At 42.6% G+C, this 21,740-nt stretch overlaps 1 protein-coding gene and 1 long non-coding RNA gene across 6 annotated transcripts in view; one reads left to right on the top strand and one right to left on the bottom strand.

Moving 5' to 3' along the window:
• gsap (gamma-secretase activating protein) overlaps window positions 1-20,552 on the top strand; it is a 29,955-nt gene extending 9,403 nt beyond the window's left edge. For 2 of the 5 annotated variants that reach the window (XM_034578106.1, XM_034578107.1), the window contains 15 exons: window positions 1,632-1,701; window positions 2,396-2,475; window positions 2,617-2,697; window positions 3,093-3,200; window positions 3,395-3,450; window positions 5,023-5,054; window positions 6,554-6,615; window positions 8,722-8,817; window positions 14,046-14,116; window positions 14,375-14,469; window positions 15,273-15,392; window positions 16,726-16,787; window positions 18,470-18,574; window positions 19,204-19,300; window positions 19,454-20,552. In XM_034578106.1, coding sequence (XP_034433997.1) covers window positions 1,632-1,701; window positions 2,396-2,475; window positions 2,617-2,697; window positions 3,093-3,200; window positions 3,395-3,450; window positions 5,023-5,054; window positions 6,554-6,615; window positions 8,722-8,817; window positions 14,046-14,116; window positions 14,375-14,469; window positions 15,273-15,392; window positions 16,726-16,787; window positions 18,470-18,574; window positions 19,204-19,300; window positions 19,454-19,554 — 1,236 coding nt within the window. In that variant the 3' untranslated portion in view covers window positions 19,555-20,552. Of the gene's footprint in view, window positions 1-1,631; window positions 1,702-2,395; window positions 2,476-2,616; window positions 2,698-3,092; window positions 3,201-3,394; window positions 3,451-5,022; window positions 5,055-6,553; window positions 6,616-8,721; window positions 8,818-14,045; window positions 14,117-14,366; window positions 14,470-15,272; window positions 15,393-16,725; window positions 16,812-17,199; window positions 17,658-18,469; window positions 18,575-19,203; window positions 19,301-19,453 lie in introns of those variants that run through there. The other 3 variants (XR_004613058.1, XM_034578108.1, XM_034578109.1) reach the window with 3 other exon arrangements.
• Window positions 1,015-16,714, bottom strand: LOC117757213. The gene is made up of 3 exons (XR_004613059.1): window positions 16,297-16,714; window positions 2,098-2,102; window positions 1,015-1,025 (listed from the first exon to the last, which is right to left on the bottom strand). It is a non-coding gene; the product is annotated as an uncharacterized LOC117757213 (long non-coding RNA).
• Window positions 20,553-21,740: the final 1,188 nt, after the last annotated feature.

Genomic DNA, 21,740 nt, shown 5'->3' with positions numbered 1-21,740 from the left:
CATGTGGGCAGCGCTAAATTTGTCTTTTCACAGCTGGTGTTCAAATGCGTCCTGAAAGTGTCTCCTGTGACCTTTTGGGAGTGGATCTCGCTTCTGTGCTCTATATACAAATGCACATATACGTCATTTGTGTTTGCAAAGACCAAATTATGTTGAATTTACAAATGTGCCAAATGTCAATGTGTGAGTCGGTGTGTGTCGGCACGAGCGAAAGACAGAGAGAGCAGGGGCGCTGCAACAGAGTAGGTCAGGCAGGCAATTGGTTGAGAAGGGGCCCCAGAGACCGCTACAAGAATTGTGTAGGATCACCTTAAAGGACCCCCAAAGTCCCTTGAAACGCCGACTTCAAGTCCCTTGAAATTACAATTTTACCCTTTTGGAAAAAAATAGAAATCATTTTGTGGCAGACAGCGTTGATATTGAGGCAGTGAAGGAAAAACAAATCAACCTATGGACACTGAGAAATGTAGAAATACTTTAGGTAGCGTCAGAGGATGTCAGTTGAGTAGTTTCTCCTTCATATGTGGCCCAGGAGGCATTTGCGTTCACATGGTGAAAAAGAATGTGGCCAAATGCATCAGAGACCAAGGAGATCAGATCTCAGGAGCCTGTACCGAGCGCTGACTACTTGTGAGCGGATCACAGAGGTTCATACCAGGTCTAAGATCTCTTTGAGTTCAAGAAATCTAAAAAAAGCGAATGCAGCTATTCACATGAGAACGTACATGTTTCTCTGCACTTCTGTGTAAATTTGGTTGAGTTGGGAGAGAACAGATGGAGGGAACGAGACGGCGAAGGAAAGAAAGACGAGCGAGCGAAATAAAAGATGAGCTTAGTGGAGACGACAAGTGGAACGAGATCAAACGGAGTGGGAGAAAGACGGAGAGAAAGGAACAGATATTTTGTTTGGGCTCGGCGCTGAGCGATGACTCAGCCTCTATTAGTGCTACACCTAAATTAAGATGTTCCCGCTGCTCTGATAGATTCTAATAAATTCTTTCTTCAGAGGTTAAATGAGTCACCAGCTTCATTATTGCAGCGAGCGCTGGGATATTGGACACCACACAGAACTTTTGGTATTCTCCGTCAGGTCTGTTAATGAGGCCAGCGGCACAAAAAGTATCTGCTCTACCACAGGTGATTGCTTGTTAACATTTGTTCAGTAGAAGTAAGTAATTTGGAAAGAACACCATGCGAAAGTCCTTCAACTCCTACCTTTACTTCTCTTTTGTTCCCCCCCTTGAATAGTTCTTGTTATGTTTTAATATTTCTGTGCCGAGGCTGACCCGTGGCAGAGACCCGCTGTATATTTTCTTCAAACTGCAGAGGAACGGGCGGCAGAAAATGAGTTTTCACTCTGACACGCTGGGGCTGGAAGATTTGCTGGGTCTATCTCTGAGCACATCATTAATATTTCATATTTCTGTAATGTAAACCGTGCACAGTGCACCGCTGAGGCTGGATCATCCCCCCAAAAATGTGTTATCAGGAGCTGGAGCTGTTATCATTGGTATTGCAAACAAGATATCAGCCTACAGACATGTGGCTGTAGAAAAACTAACTCTTAAAAAAATGTGCTTTTAAATGAAGGAAGATGAAGTCATTTTAACTCACCTCTGTGTTCCCTCTAGATTATCGAATGGCTGTGCGACAACATTAACGCCTTTGAATGCTTTGATCAGATCCAGGAGTTCATTCTAGGTGAGTGGCAGCTAAAACATGAGAGATGCAAATCTCACTATTGGTCCTTCACCTTCTCTCTCTCTCTAACTTTTTATTCCTCCTTCCTCTTCATGGTTCCTAGACTGCATACATTTTAGTCCTTGCAAAACCCTGAATTGTTTGGCTCTTCAATCTCCCTCTTGCACGATTGTGCCAGGCGCCCCCACGCGGGTCTGAAGAGTCAGAAAATAGATTTTGCGTTTTTTTGAGAGCTCGGGTACGTTTGTCCCGGCATGTCTGTTAAAATAAAATAAGGAGAACGGTGCTTGATGTTAATTTCTCACATGTAGGTAAACAGTCGTCACCCAGAGAGTAGATGATCACATTAGCACCTTGCTGCATAAATTAGCATTTTATCGGTGCGGCAGTAACGACTTTAGCTTTCTTCCGAGATGCAGAGGTCGTGTTAATGTTTTTGTTCAGTGTATGAAGTCAATGATGTTGACCTAATTAATGATGCATCCGTAACCTGTGCTCGCTGATATATCACAGTCATAATGGTGGGACATGAATTGGAGAGCCTCATTTGTCTTGTATGTATATTTAAAACTCTAGTGTGTTTAAAAGCAGAACGCTCCCTCTGACTGTTTGTTTCTCTCTCTCTCTCACCCACATGCACGCACACACACACACACACACACACGCACACGCACACACGCACGCACGCATGCAGCCTCCCTGTACAGAATAAGCTATGAGAAGTCTCTTAGCCTGGATAAAGTCCTGCCATACTCCTCTGTATTCGACAACAAGGTACCACACACACACACACACACACACATATGTCTTCACTTGCACAAAGCCAAATCTGTATACGTGTGAATAGGAAGGCAAAGAAGACACACACACAAACACACAGACACACACATTTGAGTCTTTCTTCCTGTGTTCTAGGAGGTGCCAGTGTGTCTGCTGGAGATCCCTGGTGTTGTGTGTGCCACTGAGCTGCATATTGAGTCTGTAATAAAAGGGAAGGTAACTACATGTTCCTTTAAAAAAAGACATTTATTATGACAAAAATTCTCAGTTACAATATGTATAAGAGTCTTGCTACAACTCGCTGTTCTGCTCGAATTCCATAAGCAGTAACTAAAAATTCAGCGTGCAGATTAAATCGAGACAACGTGTGTGTTGTGTAACATGTTTCACAGGTTTAAGGTGCGTTTTGCGGTACAATTACAATAGTGCATTGTATTCAGGCATTAAAAAGGCATTTAGATGCAAAACAGTGCGATTTACTATTTGCTGGGTCTGCTTGAGTGCAGCACAGATGCAATTATTCTTCTGTTGTTTTCCGGCAGTGTCCTTGTTTTGTCACTTTGATCTGGTTGTTTATGTGTGTGTCTGTGTGTGTGTGTGTGTGTCTCCAGGGTTTCTGGACCGAGCTGCAGTGGAACACGGAGAGGACAAAATATCTTGATGCTGTTCCCAACACCAGATACAGAGCCTCACACATTCAGGCCGACTGGGATAAACTGGTGAGTGTGTTTGAGAACTGAAACATCTTATGTATAAACACAAATCGACATTTTAATCATAATTTCTGTATTGGAAGTCAAATTGATCGCTGGAAATGATTTGCTAGTTGCAAGTTGACGTGAGAGACAAGAAAACGTGTGTGTGTGTGTGTAACACGTCTCCCACCCTCACATATCGCTGTTGGTCGTTTCAGAGGTTCGAGAGGAGACCATCCAGCCACATGAATCACATCGAGGAGAACACAAAGAAGTAGGTCTGCCTCCCACTGGAGCTTTGTTAAGAAAAGTTACCACACAGATACACACAGTCCTGAAACTGGAGGGAGGGAAAACGTGACTGCCCTTCTGCAATGTGTTCCAGTGTTTGTGAAAATTATATAATTTCGTCTATAGCGTCATATTTTTAAACGTGGTAAAGCCGTGAACTGCAGTAACACAGGTTTAAACGTTATAAAGGTTGAGATGTATTTTTAGCTTGGTGTTGATCGGCCAATCAACTTATACGTGGCTGTCAGAATCAGGTCTGACAACATATAAAATGTTCCCTCCCATAAACTGACAATAGCTGCAGAGCTGCTGCTCCACCACATCCTTGTAAATTACACAGACGCCTAAAACAGCTGTAGTTAAAAACTGACTCGGAGCACACTCAGATTTATTCCTCTTTTAAGGACATAACTGGTGTAATTCAACATTTTTCTTGTGGTCATAAATCCCATGTAAAGACCAGAAAAAACGCCACTTTCTTCCTGCTCCGGTGTCTGAAGATTTAAAGTTTAAATGTCTCATAAATACGTGTTCATGGAAAAAAAGGCAAAATTATTTCCTTAAACATTGACAGTGGACACTGTCATTTTTAGCTAACGATATTCATGCAGGAGGAAATAATGCTTTGGTCGGGGACTATCTTTTCCGAAGTGGATTAATACACATTCAAGGCTCTCGTGAGTATTTACAGCTGCAGAACGGTGCTTGTTGGACTGAGTCTGAATAAACTGCAGTGACCATGTGCATCATAATGAAGGAGCATGTTGATATCAGACTTTTATTTTGTGGCAGGAGGATCAAACCTTTGTTAGTTTTTGGATGTTTGATAAGAAATCCATTAAGAGTCGCGGAGGGGCTGGATGTTCAGACAGATTAAGAAGAATATGTTTTCCTTTAATAAGACCGTCTGGTTCTATATTTTAAAAAGAAACATTAGTTAAAATCCCTGATTTCTCTTAATAATATAATGGTTATCTGATTTATGCTTCCTTGAAACAAAATAAAAAGTGTGCCATAATTTTAATGACCTGTAGGAAGCCTTGAGTCTTTCTCTAAGCAGAGTGGATGTAACAACAGAAATGTCTGTTGCCCGTCTGCTTGTGATATAAATGTCACAGTTCACTTTCTATAAAATTGACTTGTCTTCCACTTCCCCTTTTAAAACCCAGCGACGTCCCTTTTTATTGGTACAAGTGACATTTTTGCTGCCTTCACATTCTCTCTTTGAACATAAAATATCCACTCTGAATTAAAAACAAGAGAACAACCACGGCCCCCTCGGCAGTTGATGATAAGTGACTCGATGACGGGCACGTACCTGGACACAGCGCTGATGAAAACAACTCTTTTATCCTGTAATGCGAGGGGATTATAATTAGCCTCTCTTCCTTCAGGCCAAACTCCGGCACCTGCTTAAAAACTCTTTTGCTTATATAGTTTTGATATGTATTTCATTTTACTCCCGACTGCATCTGTTTACAGCATAAAAAAACAACTCATGTAGTGCTGGCCTGAGTGACTGTTTTCACACAAACCTCCTCTGCTTATTTTCCAGGGTTCTGTCCATGGTGGATACCTGGTGTCTCGGTAAGACGGCCGAACATCCACGTACATAAATCTATAGATGCAACACACACAGGTGCATAAACAAAAAGCTAAAAAAAAAAAATATGAGGAGTGAGAATAAATAACAAAACCTTGGGACTGTAATGGAACTGGAAATTGTGTGTGAAAGTGTTTGGGTTGGTGTGTCTCTTCTGAGGTCGCATTCTTCATGCCCACTGGAGAATTCAGCTGAACCGAATCACCACACTAATATATCTTGGAGGGAGAGGCTGAGGAGAAGAAGAGGTGAAGCAAGGGAGAAAAGAGGGGGGGGGAAGGAAAAGAATACAAAAAAGAGGAGAGGTGAAAAATGCTACTCTTATATAACAGCAGGGATTTAGGTTCTTCCTTTCCCTCTCTTTTTATGTCCGTCTCTCTCATGACTCTGCTGCAGCTGTTTTCTGTGGAGACGTAACATGGGACCTTCCCTTACCTCATTTCTCGCAAAAGCATGATCTCATGCACCGTCAGCCTCCCTCGCTTTTACTCGGAAAACCTACATGTTGATCACTTTCATATGCAACGACCTTTACACACAGACGAGAGCGCTCATGCAAGAACCTGCCTCACCGGAGGCTAGTAGAAATATTGTTTTTTGAAAATCGGCTAATTTTGTATTAAAGATGCTTTGTACTGTCAGTGGATCAACAGCATGATGAATTTTTTTTAGGGGAGCTGATCCCTAAAAAGGGCCTAAAACTCCAAATCTACACTAACACGCTGGTTGAAAAAGGGTTAAATGTTTAAATTATAATTGGAAGCAATTGATTTAGATTTTGCTAACAAGCATATAATGAATCCGCCGGCACAGCCTGTCAGTCCGCTGCACCCTCCTTGCTCTATTTATATCTGTGACATATTATAGTGCGACATTAAAGAACATCACAGGCCAGCGTCTTGCATGTGCGATCAAAAGATGTGTTTGTGTGTGAGTTTGTAATAATTCATCTAAAAGTCACCAAGCTGGTGTGTGGTCCACTTGTGTGACTGACATAAAACAACTGCAGCACACACACACACACACACACACACACACACACACACACACACACACACACACACACACACACACACACACACACACACACACACACACACACACACACACACACACACACACACACACACACTCTCTTTCTCTCTCTCTCTCTCTCTGTGTGTGTCACCCACATACACCCAGCAGGATCGCAGCGACACAACCCCCGAGCTTTGGCATGTATTTTTAAAGCGAATACACCCAGAAGAATCTATAAATGTCTTAGATTCAGTCCTATCTCTTTCTCTTTTTTTTATTATTAAAGTAATAAACAAGTCAGGGTTTTTGGGATTCTTCCATTTCAACTGTTTAATGATGCTACTGCACCGACACACCTGAGGCGGCCTGTGGTCTTCAGTTCCTCGCCGAGCTGCGGCATCAAGGATTTCTTCATACGTCTCTTTTATGTGCACACTGTCTTTCTCCATTGCCTCGTCTCTTCCAGATAAGAAGCTGGTGCCCCTTTTCCAGGAGGAGGACCATCAACAGAGGGTGCTCATAGGCCTGGTGAGAGAGTGTGAAGCTGCAGTACATTAACACACACACACACACACACACACACACACACACACACACACTGTGGTCAGATGTGTTTTTTGAGATAGCAGATTAGAGAGAAGAGGTGAGAAAGCATCCCAAGACAATTTTAGACAGTAGTTTGATGACAGGGTCGACAGCGTTGGTACTAAACTCATTGAATTTGCTTTTAATTACCTTATGCAACAGTAACAGAAAATCTCTCAGGCCCCGAGTATATCTCAGCATTTAATTAAGTCAAAACAAATTCCCAGTTGTAACTAGATACTCAGTGGAGCGTAGACATCTGCAAAGGCCCCACTCTCCCCTTGAATTCATTCAGGCCACAGTAAATTGCATATACCAGTTCCCTGTATAGTTCTTGTTTTTTTTCACCAAGTTCCACAAATTAGTTATCTGGAAATTGTTGAGAATGTCAAAAACATCCCTCCACCAAGTTTCGTTAAAATCCTTTCTTTAGTTTTTGCGTCATCCAGTTCACAAACAAAAGGACAGGGTAGAAAACACGATCTCCAATGTTGATATGAAATCTGTTTACAATTCTGAATTCTGCCTTCGCGTGACGTCATTGGTTCAAGATGGCAGCCTTCATATCTGGGATATTTCTGGCTTCATTTCTGTATAGTGTTGTCCATCTTTATTTACAGTCGATGGTTGGATCCAGCAGCCAATTAGCTTAGCAAAGCATAAAGACGAGAAACAGGGGGAAACAGCTTGCATGGCCCTGACCAGAGGTAACACAATCTATAGCTCGCTGATAAACACACTACATCTCAGTTGTTTAACCTGCTAAATAAGTTAGTGTAGATCATGTGATTGAATGTTTGGCTGTCCTCTGTTTCAAAATAAAAGTCCACTCAAACAGTTTCAGGAAATATACTTTTATACTAACGTTCTTCCTCTTGAAAAGCCTCCCGTCAGTCAAACGAATCGTTACATTAGAAAGGATCAGTCCTTGAGTCGCTCCCGACAAAAAAAAACGTGTGGATGCTTCAAAAGCAGGATCCTTCAGCTCGCTAAAGAGACAACACTTAACATCCTGACACTCAAAATCAAGCAGCAGGAGTCGAATAGAAAAGAATCAAACGAATCAGCCGCTGCCTGGATTGTTTATCAGCAGCTTTCGAGTGTTCATGCCGGCTTTGATGTCAGATTTTTTTTATACAGTGGATAAATGTGAACAAGCACCGTGTGTGAATTTTCTCTCCACCATCACAAACTGTAGAAGTGATTGAGGCGTAGTGAAGAGGCTATAACGCTTCATAGTAAAAGTATCCCGGACTTTTGATATTCAACGGTTTAGGAGCTGCAGGAGGTGGATTCGTCTTTAAAACTGATAAACACGCCACTAAAGATCCATTGTGAAATGCTGACGGTCGATTATTTCCCTCCATAGTCATCTTTTAAGGTGTTACGCTTCACATGAGTCGACACAATAGAAAAAAACGGGGGCATCTTAAGGTCCCGGCCCTGTATTTTCTTTTTTTTTTCACCGAACGCTGTTTGATGGACAATTTCATAACCTCCAGTTTTCCCTGCGCTCAGCACAGTTTGTAAAGCGCAGATAGCTGCAGTGTAATGGAGTTCAGTTGAGATGGTGGCAGTCGCTCAGCTATTATTAGAGTTACCCTCTGCTCCTGTCTCTCCCTCTCTTTATTCCCTCCATCACTCTCTTTCCTCTTCTTTCCTCTCTCCCACTTTTTCTCTGCTCGCTTCCTTCCCCTCTTCCTCCGCGTCCACTTCTTCCTCTTCTCCCGGAAGGGTATCAAATCATTCTGTCAACTTCGCGCCGTGCGTGGATCTTCACTTATCCTCTGTAGATTTTCCACCTCTCACATCCACAGGACTCTCCCTCACCCCCGCTCCTCACCCCTCTGCTCCTCCATGGTTTAATCAATTTTTGGGGACGCTGAAGTCGAGGGGGGAAAAAAAGGAGGTGAACTCAATTTGACCTTTGCTGAGTGCACAGCAAAGTACGCACAAAACACATACACAAGGGTTTGTTCTGAGCCACAGCACGCACACTCACACACACAGGAAATAATCATTGTGTGTGTTGTTTTTTTTGCATTGCAGACGGTTGACAAGCTTCGAGAACATCTCAACAGACACCTGCCTCGCCTGGGGAAGAAGAAGATAGACTCACTGGTTGTCTGCTACGTAGCCAAACTGGTGGGTACCACGTGTGTTTGTCATGAAAAAGATTAAAAAGGGGACGAGGAGCTCCGTACATCCCTCTGAACACAATTCTTTTAAAGCTGCGTAGCTCTTAGAGCTTTATTTATTTAATATTTGCTCTTTCTCTTTTTTTTCTGGGATGGAAAAGTGGCACTCACAGCGACTTTTCCACTGTTTCCCACTAGCTGGTTCGACAGAGCTCACAGATGGAATGTATGTGCTCTTTAAGCTTAGAAAAGGTTGCTGGGAGGCATTAGGTCGCCACTTCAGTCCTCAACAAATATCAGCTCTTTTGTTAAGATGTGTGACCTCGCTTTGTGTATCCAGCGAGCGGTTAGCTGCACCTGGGGACTCGTGTGTGGGCGGTGAGAGGTATTCCCCTCCCTGCTTCTCCAAATCCTATTTTTGCCATCCCCATTACTTTCAGTTTCGGGTGGATTTCCTTCTACTTAGATCTCTCTGAACATCCTGATGTGACTGTTCAGCCACGAGCATCCAGGAGTTCGACAGAGTTTCTATTTCGATTCAGTCTGTATCCTTTAGATCAACTAGTGGCCTGCGGGTCAGATACGGCCCTTTTGAAAATGTCTATGGCCTCGACAGCCTGGAAATCAGGCCGACATGTGAGTGAGATAATAAAACTAAGCTATATCTCTGATCAGCCTCCACCTGATCCACTCCAGTTCAACCTGATTCTCTGTCTTCTCCCTCTGAGGCTTCACATGGAATTAATTCGTAGCAATTAGTCGACAACTATTCTGTGTGGCCCATGAGCCCCCAGTGATTCCCCTTGCTTTAGATCAAACATGAATGTATTTCCTTCCACATGAGGCATTTGGAACAATTTAAGCCTTAAAAGTTCAAACCTGAAAAAAAATGCAGACCCAAACAGAAACGTCTGTTAGGACTCTATCAGAGGAAGTGAACAGAGTTTTCATTTTGAAAAAGATGCCTATTTGTTTTCTGAGGTTTCTTTACGCTCCCAGACAAGTATATAAAGCCTTAAGGTCTTTTCAAACAGAAAATGATTTGTGCTGTGCTGGCTGCTGGGTTCAGAGCAAAGATCTACATCATTGAAAAGTTTGGGAACGATAACTGTTAAACTGGGACACAGGTGAGGAGTCAATGACCTCAGACACGAGGCAAAGTTCATAAAAACAGTCTTTACTGTCGGAAGACTTCAAACGCACACGGCTACGCCAAAGAACAAAGCTCAGTCAAACACTATAATAGATGACACCAGGAAGTGCTGCAGCGCTGACACAAACTGGCAAGACGAACGACAGGAAACACAGGGTTTAAGTGCATGAGCTAACAAGACACAGGTGGACACAGTGAAGGGCAGGTGATCAACAGGGGGCGGGGAAACAGACAGGAAGTGAAATGAGAGACAACGATGACGACAAAGTAAAACAGGAACTGACCAAAATGTGCAAAACAACTCAAGGACCTCATTACCCCAATTAAGAAATGTAGTCATGTGTGGCCTATTGGAAAGTGTTCGTTACAGCTGAAGGCCGTTGAAAGGAATCTGAAAGGGCTTTTAGAGATTAGTTTTATATTTTGGACTCTTTTTGGACAAAAATCAAGATACAATTCTTTATTTTTTCTGCTTTTTTACCATTTGTTTTATTTTGCCTCTGCACTGATGACAGCCAGTGGTCGGAGGCTTCATATTTTCCAGTTGTCCGTCTTGTTTGTGAACACAACATTTTGTTTAGGTAGAATAAACGTCACCATAGAAAGCACAAGAACAATTAATTTCTAGATAAATTCAAATATATTTAAATGCACATGTATATAAATATCACTTCATTCTGCATGCCCAACACTTCAAACCAAACTTACGCCCTCAGTATTATCCTCCCACAGAGAGGCAGGTGGGATCTACATAACCAAGTGGAGGGATGTCACCACTCAGTGCCATATAGAGGCTCCCGCTGCTGTAAAGTCAGCCATTAGTATTCCCGGGAGGTAAATCCCTTCACAGCTACGTGTCCCTGAAAGCAGACATACAGCAAATGTCAACACAACAGTATCAAATCAGGTCAAGGGTAAAGCTGGGAGTGAATAGAAAGCTTTGACGTTTTGGGACTTTATGGAATTGAAAATGAAAGTCCCTGCTCACAGCTGGATCAGTCGATGGCTCGGGCTCGGGAGATTTCAACCTTCAGACTCAGAGTGAAAGTAATAGAAATGTGCAAATCTGTAACCGTTTTGTTATTTGTTAACCCGCAACGAGAGAAACGAGGCGATTACTGAATCTGTTCCCCTCGGAGGAAGAGTGAAAAAGTTTCTCGGACTTCTCGCACAAAAAGGAATGGCCTTCAGGGATGTTTCACTCAGACGAAGAACAGTTGAGTAACTCACCAGCGGGGTGAACTAGCATCAGGCTGACTCATACTTTAAAAGCTCAGGGTTGCATCGTGTTTCAAAGCGGGTCGACTCTTCTGCAAAGAAAAGTCTTGTCGGTGCTTTATTGAGACGAATGGTCGAGATGACACAGGTGAGGAGTTGTGAGGTGAAGGAGATTACAGCTTTACAGAGCCAGGCAACTTGTGCTGCGATAGATTACAGCTCCATTGTACATTATTGTCAGATTTATTTATTTCCTGCCTCAGCCGCTACAGAACACTGAGACACATGCCTTTTTTTAAATAACGCAGCCAATGTCAGAGCAAAGAACAACACACTAATATATGAATATGAACCACTTAAAGGCAGGAATACATATTCAAAACAATGCAATGACCTGAAATAGGCAGGAATAGTTTTAATTGTGCAGCAGAAAAGTTATTCTATACCCAAGGTTATTCAACTTTTTTTTCCAGCAGGGGACCCGCACCAAACAAATGCAGTGTCTTTGTCAGGTTCATTAAGACAAATCGCTGATTCTAAATTTTATTCTAATAGAAACCACACGGGGATTACTGCACATGAGTCATCTGTGGCTTTAATCCGCTTGTTTTTTTCAGCACAAAAACATATTTTTACCCTATTTGCTGATTGTCAGGGGCTTGGATTACATCAGCAGCAAGCACAGGAGGTGTTAGTTGGGCAAGAAAGAAATTAGACTTTTGAATAATTTATTTTATACCATTAGCACGCCAGCGGAAGAGCTTCTGATATTTGTGTTGTTTACAGAAGCCGCCAATAAGAGATCTCTGAATTTAGAAATCCCCCCTCTCAGTTTCCGTGTGACAAAGGGCAGGTAACCACTGACCACCAGAGACCGAATGGATTCCCATAAAATGCAAGGCACATTGCTTTGTTAAAGTGTAAAGTTACAAAGCCTGAACTGATTTATTGTGACTGCCTGATTAAAAAGACGAGCGGGTATTGACCAAACACAGCTTTCTTTAGGGTCAAACAATTACACACGGACAAGTGAAGACTATAGCGGGCCATCTTCAGTCCAACGTGAGACTTTTCTCAACCAAGTCGGCTTCACTCATTAGCAGGGGCGTCGCAGCAGGGTGTAGGGAAAGCAGGCAATTGCCAGGGGCCCCGCGAATGGCTGATGCCACAGCAACGGCAATTTTGTAAGAAGCCAGTTAAATTTGATGTTGAGAGATTCCATCCCCTGTAAACTAAAATGACCATGAAACCATCCCCTTTAAACAACTTGTCAATTCTGCCATCCTCTCTCGTCCCCAAATCCTAAGAGAGAGAACTGTGAGTGCAGGTGAGCGTCATTTAGTTACTACTGATGACTTAATCACGGGATTCACAGTAGGTTTTAAACATTTTAAACCTAATGGCATTGAAAAGAACAAGACAGCACTCTTTGCCCCGCTCTCCCTGCCCGCCTGTCATGTGAGATTGACCATCAGCAGCCCCGGGATGATTCCTACCCGCTTCGGTGACCATTAACACATCCATAAATATTTTACTGTGTTCAGCGGGCAGGGAGGATTCAGCATAAACTTGATAGACACCGCTTTCGCTCTGCACATTCTCGCAACAGGCATGCAGGAGTGTCATCCCCCACAGCCCATCCCCAGCGAATAAGCTCCTAAAGGTAACAGTGTGGAAAAAACACATGTAATATTCACACCAAGTTTGATAAAAATGTATAAAATGGCAACTGGCAAAGATACAAAAGTAGGAAGCCCACGGACGAGGCCCAGTGCCACAAGCTTTCTGACAAAAGCTTTGTAATTTTAGCTGAATGTCTATCATTTAGGTATCATGTGTTTTCTGGGGGAAGGTCTGGTCTCAAACCCAGTGTGTGTTAAACTAAAAACATCTTTAAGACTTATGAGTTAGGTGGACTGGTAAGCAGTGGTATCCAAAAGAAACAGGCCTGCTCCAAAAAAAAAATGTGTCCAACTGAGTCCAAAAAAAAATCCAAATCTATAAAACAGTTCAACAAAGGGGCCGAATCATGACAAGGTCCCTTTTGCCCCGAGGGCCTTGGGTTACCATGGGTCTGACAGATGGCATTTTTTAAGATTGAAATAAACCTAAGAAGGGATGTGTAAAAAAGATCTTGCTGAAGTGAAAGAAAAAACCGAGGAGCTTATTATTACATTCGTCTCCGACACCTCACATCCATTACATAAAGTTAATTGAAAGCATGCAGCCGATTCAAACTCCCACCCGGGGGTCACAGGAGGACACCTCTGCTGGAGGGTTTCCCACCGGCGCTCAGGATGTGAATGAGGCAGGTCGCCTTCCTGTTATTCAACAGGAGACGAGAGAGTGGTCATTCGTGGAAAGATGGGAGTGTGTGTGTGTGTGTGTGTGTGTGTGTGTGTGTGTGTGTGTGTGTGTGTGTGTGTGTGTGTGTGTGTGTGTGTGTGTGTTTTCAGCACGCACTGGGCACACTTCAGATGAGTCAAGTGCATTCCACTGATCCCGGATGCTGTCGGATGTGTGGTGAAATGATGTGATGGAGCGTGACTATGTGTGTGTGTGTGTGTGTTTGTGTGTGTGTTCCCACTTCAACGCTCTTGTTCAGTGGAAATGAAAATGGGAAGTAGGAAAAAAAACAAAAAGGGAAGTGAGGAAACTGATCATCGACCAAGTGTTCATCTCCCAGAGAAAATCGAAAAAGTCTGAAGTGCATGTGTTGTGCAAAATTTCCAGACCTCTGACTCACGCTGCAGTTCGAAGAAAGTGTTTCATTTGAATCTAATTGAGCATCTCCTTCCGTAAGCACTAACGTGTGTGTGTGTGTGTGTGTGTGTGTGTGTGTGTGTGTGTCTATGTGTGTTTAGCTGGAGCTCGTCAGACACATGCTGGAGTTAGTCTGGCTGAAGTTCAAGCTCGGCCCTCGTGCTTTGTGCTTGTGAGTACTCCTCCCTCGTCAGTTTGTCTTCTTCAAAGTCGTGACTAATGTAACGTGTAAAGCGGGAAGCGCTGACAGTATGTGTGTGTTCACCTTCACGCATGTGTGCTCCACGCCCCCCCGACGCTCCCCGCTGTGCGTGTGGGTCCACACGGGCAAACCGTTGATGACCCCGCTTCACGTGTGCAGTGACATTATGCAACTTTCCCGTCTGAATTTTGACGTGTGTGTTTATGTGTGTGTGTGTGAGTTTTCCAGGAGGCAGCAGGGCAGTCCAGCCGAGTGGTCCGTGTTTCACTTCATGTTTCGGATCCTGGAAGCCACTAGGGGGCTCTGCCTGCCACTCCCACCTGGTATAGTACACACACACACATGCTTTCACTTGTTATAATCCAGTCTGTCTCCCCCAGAATAACAATGCGTGTCTGCACCGACACACTCTCCCCTGCACTAATGTAACCAAAAATATGTTCAGCATTAGCATAGTGCAGACACAGAGTAGAATACATTTTAAATCATTTGAATTCATTTTCCAGTGTTTGTGGCCTAAACCCCCCTGTTGCACAATCCCATTACGAGAAACAGTTTGTGGGTTTGAATCCTAAACTGTCCGGGAGCGAGACAGGGCAAGAGAAATGCCCTGAAGCAAGGCAGCACTTTGCCAACACTGAAGCTGCAGGTGTGAATGTGTGAGTGGATCTGTTGAAACAGCAGGAAGCACTGCAACAGTTGACTAATATGACACACTGCTGTCAGGTTTACATTTCATGGTTAATGATGGGTGACTTTTTTTTTAATATCATGTTTAGTGTATATAACCAAGTAGGGAATGGCGTGGAGCCACAGACTGTATTTAAAGATGGACGACATGTCAGCTACCCAAAGTGAAGCCAAAACATCTCGATAGCCACCTGGGTCCTGGCTGCAGTATAGATCGAAAACCCTGCCTCCTCCATGTTAGCAGAAAGGAAACACACCACACAAAAAAGTAACTTTTAGGAAGTTTAGTTTCAATTTCTTAATTAATGCTCAAGATGGCATCATTTACAGTATATCTTTTTATATCCATTTCTGGATAATGGGAGGAAGTGGAGACACGCTGTCCATCTTTATAAACTAAAAAACTTAAGTCTCTTCTTTCTGTTCCTGTTTCCAGGCTTCCACACCCTTGTCGCCGTGTTGGCTGTGCGTTGCCTCCCTCATCACACGTTCCTGCAGTACATCGATCACGGTTTCCTGCAGCTCACCGAAACCTTTTTATCTCGGCTCATGACAGGTACATTAACACACAGATAAACAAACACACACTGATAAGTTGTGTGTTTGAAGTAACAAATGTAAGCATGGACTTGTGATATAGCAGCGATAGATCTTTTGGTTTCATCAGTGTGTTAGCATTTCACAGGTTTGTCAGTGAATGGGAAATCTGACTATTTCTTTTATTCAGCCAGTGTGAGTGTTTTTTCTTTATTTGTCATAGGCCCAGAGAGGTTGGAGGTCACACTGATACTGTGTAGTTTAGTGTAGATTTCATAGGATGTGCATTGTTCAAAGGCCAAACCCTGTGACTGGGCACTGATGTCAAAATAAACAAAATATCTGGCTTTGCTTGTTGCTCTTGATCTTGATCTTGATCTTTCTCACGAAGAGAATAAACGAAGGCCCTCAAAGATGAAAAGTATATTTAAAGGCCAGAGTCCAAATGGTTTCAAACTTCAAAGTCAAATTTTTTTGGGCTTAGCGTATTTGGCTGGGCTTGTTCTTTTTGCCTCATTGCAAACAAACACAAACATGTTCTCATGTTCAAGTTTTTCTCAAGCCAATCAGTCGCCTGTAGCCTGGGTGCGGCCTTTTGATTCACTCCTGATGTGTCCTTTTGGTTAAAGCAGTTAAATCAAACCAAAGCTAATTGCCAACATCTACAATTTGTTTTGCTGATTTGCGCAAGAAACAAGAAAATGTAGCTGAGGCTGATGAGATCACTTTTTCTTTGGAACACGTGGGAGTTGGAGTCAAAGGACGACGGGGTCTCTTTTTCTTTTTCTCACTGCAACAAACACGCCTGCCACCAAAGCACTGGACCATTGGCTGTGTCCTAATTCAGGGGGAGTCAGAACACAAGGATTAGTATTCTGGGAAGGCCGAGATGAAATTAGAGGGAGCATTTCCTAAGGATCCACCCCTCGGATGCTTCATTGGCCGGGAATGGAAGGACACATTTGTTGGCCACATTTGAAGGAGCCTTTTGAAATGGGACAGCCGAGTCGCGCTACTGTGACGCAATCGGTCTTGAAATGTAGCTTTCGATTATCTGGTTTGCAAACAGCCGATTATTTTGCCTTGATTAATAAAAGGTCTGTGATAAAAGGTCTGTTTTCTATCAAAGTGAAACATCATTCCAATGTTTTTCTGTTCATGGTTACCAGTCACCATAGATATATTATTAGCAGAAGCATTTGGAGGAACTGTTATAACAGGAAGAAGTTTACAAACTGCCTCTTCTGACCACTACATAATCTTTTTTGACCATATAGTCTTTCTGGAAAGTAGAATCAGTGTTTACTTCCTCAGTATTTTTCAAATTTCTTCTCTGTTTTCTTTCTGTTTAGACCTTGACAACAGTGACGTCAACGAGAGACTCAAGTTCAGCATTCTTAAGAGACTACCTGAGGTACTTCCATATGTGTGTGTGTGTGTGTGACATTTCTAATGCAGGGTGAGGAGAGAAGTTTTGCAGCATATTACCAGAACAAGCCTGGAGGACAGAGACGACCTGGAGGACAGGTCCCTGTCCAGAGTGAATTTCTCCCCTTGGACGGATGGAAGTAAAAATAATGTATGTGGTTCTTATCATCCTGTCTGTAAGCGGGGGGGGGGGGGGGGGGGGGGGGAGTTTCCATCTTTCCTTGAACACTTCTCTCCCCAAACTTCCCATTTTGGTGCAATTAAGAGTTTGAAGTTATTTTGAGTCTCATCTCCCTCAAGCCAATCACAAATCACCTGTGTTATTAGCTGGTAAGTGTGTGTGTGTGTTCAGGATGGAGCTGTTGTTCCTGTGTGGAGACAGTATAGCTCTTTTGCAGGTGTGTGTGTGTGTGATCAGAGGAATGTTGGAGTGTTTATTTTTTGTTTAGTGTCTCTGTTCTGTTTCCTTCCTGTCAGACATTTGTTTGGTAAGTTTTGCAGGCAGGGAGAGAGACATCACACAAGACTACACACACACACACACACACACTAACCAGTTCTTATTCACAGCCAAGACGTTAAGTTTACTGGGACAACTTGAATTATTATGAATTATTTGTTGCTAAGAACTTAGGAACGACTTTAAACAAACTCACAGATAGATTTATGGATGAACCTGGTGCAGCTCAGTCAAGATGTAGAGGGGAACAAGAGATTTAAAGATGTATAGATCCCTTTATGTTTATGGTGCTCTCTCAGCTTTCTCAAGCTGAGACATAAATGGTTGAATTCTTTTGAGTTTATTGAAGTGATGTACAGATGCTGAAAAACACAAATCACTGCTTGTTTACTCATATTCATATTTAAAATCATGTTGAATGATTCTAATCAGAAGGACTTGTTTATTTTTTCTTGAGCTTTTTACATATTGCATATGTCAGGAAGCAACATGAGTTTTTATCATCTTTTATCATCACCAATATAAAATTCAGTTTGAGTAAAAAAAGATTCAAAAAAGTACATTTGTTTCAATCATTTTAAACTTTATTTAGAGAGCACTTTTCAAAAACTGAAAACAGAAAATACCTGGTTAGAAAACTGTACAATAATAAAAACAATGGAATAAAGCAATAAAACAAACAAAAAAACAACAACCAACCTTTATTTGTATTGTCCACAATCAAAAATCACAATTCAAAACAATCTATAAAATGTGTGACATCCTCTGTCCTTAACCCCCAACTAGAGGGGGGGGGGTATAGTATAGTATAGTAGTATAACTCTTATACTACTACTACTACTACAATACTAATTACAAGAAGCCCTGATTATGCAGTGTATTAGTGTGTGTATGACTGAGTAGAGTTACTGAATCTTAATCCTTATGTAAGTAGCTGGTTTTTGCTCCTATGAACTTGAACAGAGTCTTGAAGTGACTCAGCAGCTCTGGATCCACTTGTGTTGTTCCTCTCACAACACTGAAGGTTTCTCTGGAATCCCTCATTAGCAGTTGGCTCTACAGGGATGGTTCCCAGTTCCAGTTGGCGACACAGAAAAGCCCAGATGTTCACATCCTCCAGGGAACATTTTTTTATGACAACATGAGCTAAATGCGTAAAATCTAAACTCCTCTGTGTATGTGTGTGTGTGTGTTTGTGTGTGTGTCAGCCTATGGAGCAGAGGATCCACCATATGTGGGATCATCCCGTCAGTTCAGCCTCGATCTCCAGAGAGTATGTCAGGACTCTGCTGGAGAAACGCAACAAAAACAAGGTAACACACACCTGAAATCTTGAAAAATGGTCTTCTTTATTGAACGTGTTTTACATGACCTCCCCCCCCCACGTAAAATGCTAAATTGTTCATACACTTTATTTAATTATTCAGAAATGAAGCCAAAATATCCTGGATATGAACTCGGCCATCTTGCGCATTTGGAGCCAGAGTCAATAAACTGTACAGCTGTCAGTCACAGCTGTCAATCATGGCGCCATTTTTATTGCATCAAATAACTAATTAAAACCAAACTTACTGGAAAAACATTAATGTCATTTATTCATTTATTTGATGTCTACTTTGACTTTTTAGTTTAGTCCATGTCCTACTCACTAACATGGAGGAGGCAAAATGAATGGCCTTAACTACAGTCAGCTAACAGCCGGAAATCAAGATGCTTTGGCTTCACTTTGCCGTCATGTCGTCCATCTTTATTTACAGTCTATGGTTTAAAAACAGTGACTCTTGCTGCTCACATAGCATGAAGCTAACTATAGCTTCAAACGTTAAAACTGCGACCAACTTTGTTGAAGTAAAAGAAAATGAAGTTTGCAGATTTGTCTCGACTGTGCAGAAAACATGACGAAATCCACGCTTGTGTTTTTGTGTTTCTCCTTCATCCTCAGGGATTTGCATTCACCAGCAGAGATAAGCCCGGTCTCACACCCGAGTTTCTGCCTCTTACCTACCTGGCAAAAATACTCTCGGATATAGAGGAACAAGGTAGTGTATGTGTGTGTGTGTGTATATCCTTCCTGGTGCGGATACAGACGTCTCCGGAGGATTAAGACTGAGTGTGTGTATTCTGTGTGTGTTTACATCTGCTGCTGTAGCCTCTATAATAAGCTCCAATCTCCTCCTCGTCCCGTGTTCCAGCTCTGAACCCGTTCGAGGAGCAGGAGAACGTGGACGCCAGCTTCGTGGAGGAGACGGCGCTGAAGCAGACTCTGATACTGATGGGCTTTGAGGAAAAGTGAAGAAGGCGGAGGAGGGAGGGAGGGAGGGAGGGAGGGGGCGGGGGGAGGGGGACAGCGGATGGATGGATGGATCTTGGGAGAAACAGATGAGGGGGAAAATGCGTTCGAGAGCACAGTCATCATCGACTGGGCCTCGAGGACAAGTAACAGATGGGTGGATGGTGGAGGGCCAGGAGTGAAGGATGAACGGAGAGATTGAAAGGCAGAGCGCTCGTAAACAAGCTCGGGCTGGTTGATGACAAATTAGGGCGGAGCGGAGGGATAGATGGATGGAGGGGGGGGGGGGAAATGGAGGATGAAATAAATAGTCCTGGTGGTGTGTGAGGGACAGTATGAACAGGACCAAAAAAATTAAAACACAAGGGAACACAGTGAAATCTTCGGTTGAAATATTCATTCAAAAACAAAAAAACGCTGGCAGCTATTTATACGAACTCGATATCTGTGGCAGCGACTGTTCTCTCCAGTGAGTCGCACACTTCTCCACCGTGTCGCACTCAATTTATGGACATCAATGTCAAATCCTGCGCTCAGCGTTTATAAATCAAACGCACTTGTTTATCCTCCTGTGTTTCCTCTAACGTCGCCGCAGCCAATCAACTTGATTGCACACCGACAAAAGCTCTGTGGCCCCGGTGCCTTGATACGTTGCATTAAATCTGAGTTAAACAGATTCTCTACAGGAAAAAAAGTGAGATTTAGTCGTCGTGTTACTTTGATATCGTGAACTGAATGTACAATCGAGCCTTAACGGCAAATACGATGATTATTACTTTACACCAAATGTAAATGATTTTCAAGTGTTAATGCTTTAACCAAAAATAACAACATTAAATTTCCGGGTATACGTGTGAGATATTTAGGGACATTCACACTTTGTCGCTGGCTGTCATATGGACGATAAGGGCTACGTGTATGTTTAAAACGTTTGATGCTGATGCTAATATCCATGTTTCAGTTCAGTACAACAGACCTTATTTGAGAGAGATGTTTAACAACAAAACCTTCAGAGTTTTCAGAAAACAACTGTACCATAACTTTCACTAACAAAGATCGTCCAAATTCAGATTTTAAGATAGACATTTTAACTTTAAAAGAAGAATAAACACTTTCTTTGTAAAAATTGCTATAAATTAGTTAAATATAAATGTTTTTTAACAAAATACAGCATTTCGTACACAAGCAACTGTACGAAGTTTATCTTACGGGATTATTTTACCTTTAGAGGATAAAGTTCTTACTCGTACAAATAAAAAGTTAGGTTCATTAAAATGATTCATGCTCTTGCTTGATTGAAAACACGGAGCCGTTTGGATGTGGAAGTGCTACATGGTCCGATACAACCTGTGGCTAACGTTAGCAAACTCAAGCTTGATGTTGCTCTATGACGACATCACAATGCTAAATCAACCAGAAAATGATTTGCAAACCACGGAATCAAACAAAAATAGTATTCGGTTAAGAAGGCAATAACAGCCGAAAGACGTTTACATCATTCACTCACCACACACACACACGCGCTCAAACATCTGGTTCCTATTGCGCAAACTTGTGCCGTCAATCACGACGGAGCTCCAACTGTAAGTGGAGACATTCCCGGGTTGCGGCGGTAATGTACATGTGTGGGATGTGTTCTCGGTGTGTGTGTGTGTGTGGTTACCCTGCACCCCCACACGAGTAAATACCAGAGATTACTTAGATCTCATGTCATGCTTTCATTTGAGAAATTACATAACAATCCTCTCGGGGGGGGGGGGGGGGGAGGAATTTGACCTCATGTTCCTTATGTTTACACAAAAAGAAAAGTTTTGTAAGATGAAATGTGAATAAATAGATTTTTTTTCCTCCAAGCTTTCTGTAGGTTTTTTTCTGTTATTGCCAAAAACATGGCAACAGATCGGCTCACTTTGTTTTTCCGATGAATTTCCTTTGAACCTCGAAGAAGTGAAACATTAGGAAACGATGTGAGTTTGCAGTCAAATATTTCGTAGCCTGAAAAGCTCTGCCGAACAGGAAGTGAGCCGTCATGTTCATCTGGAAGTTTGAGGGCTTTGGACGGATTTACACTAAACTCAGGAAATAATCTCAGCACCAGTCATCACACACACACACACACACGAGTCACATTTAGGGAGGAACACACCCATCGTTCTTTTGAACACGCTCACAGTATCCACCTTGAGCGA

The sequence above is a fragment of the Hippoglossus hippoglossus genome, chromosome 23, assembly GCF_009819705.1.
Source record: "Hippoglossus hippoglossus isolate fHipHip1 chromosome 23, fHipHip1.pri, whole genome shotgun sequence".
NCBI classification, from domain to species: Eukaryota; Metazoa; Chordata; class Actinopteri; order Pleuronectiformes; family Pleuronectidae; genus Hippoglossus; species Hippoglossus hippoglossus.
Note: the sequence above shows the minus strand (reverse complement) of the source record. Positions and strands in the feature narration are given on the sequence as shown.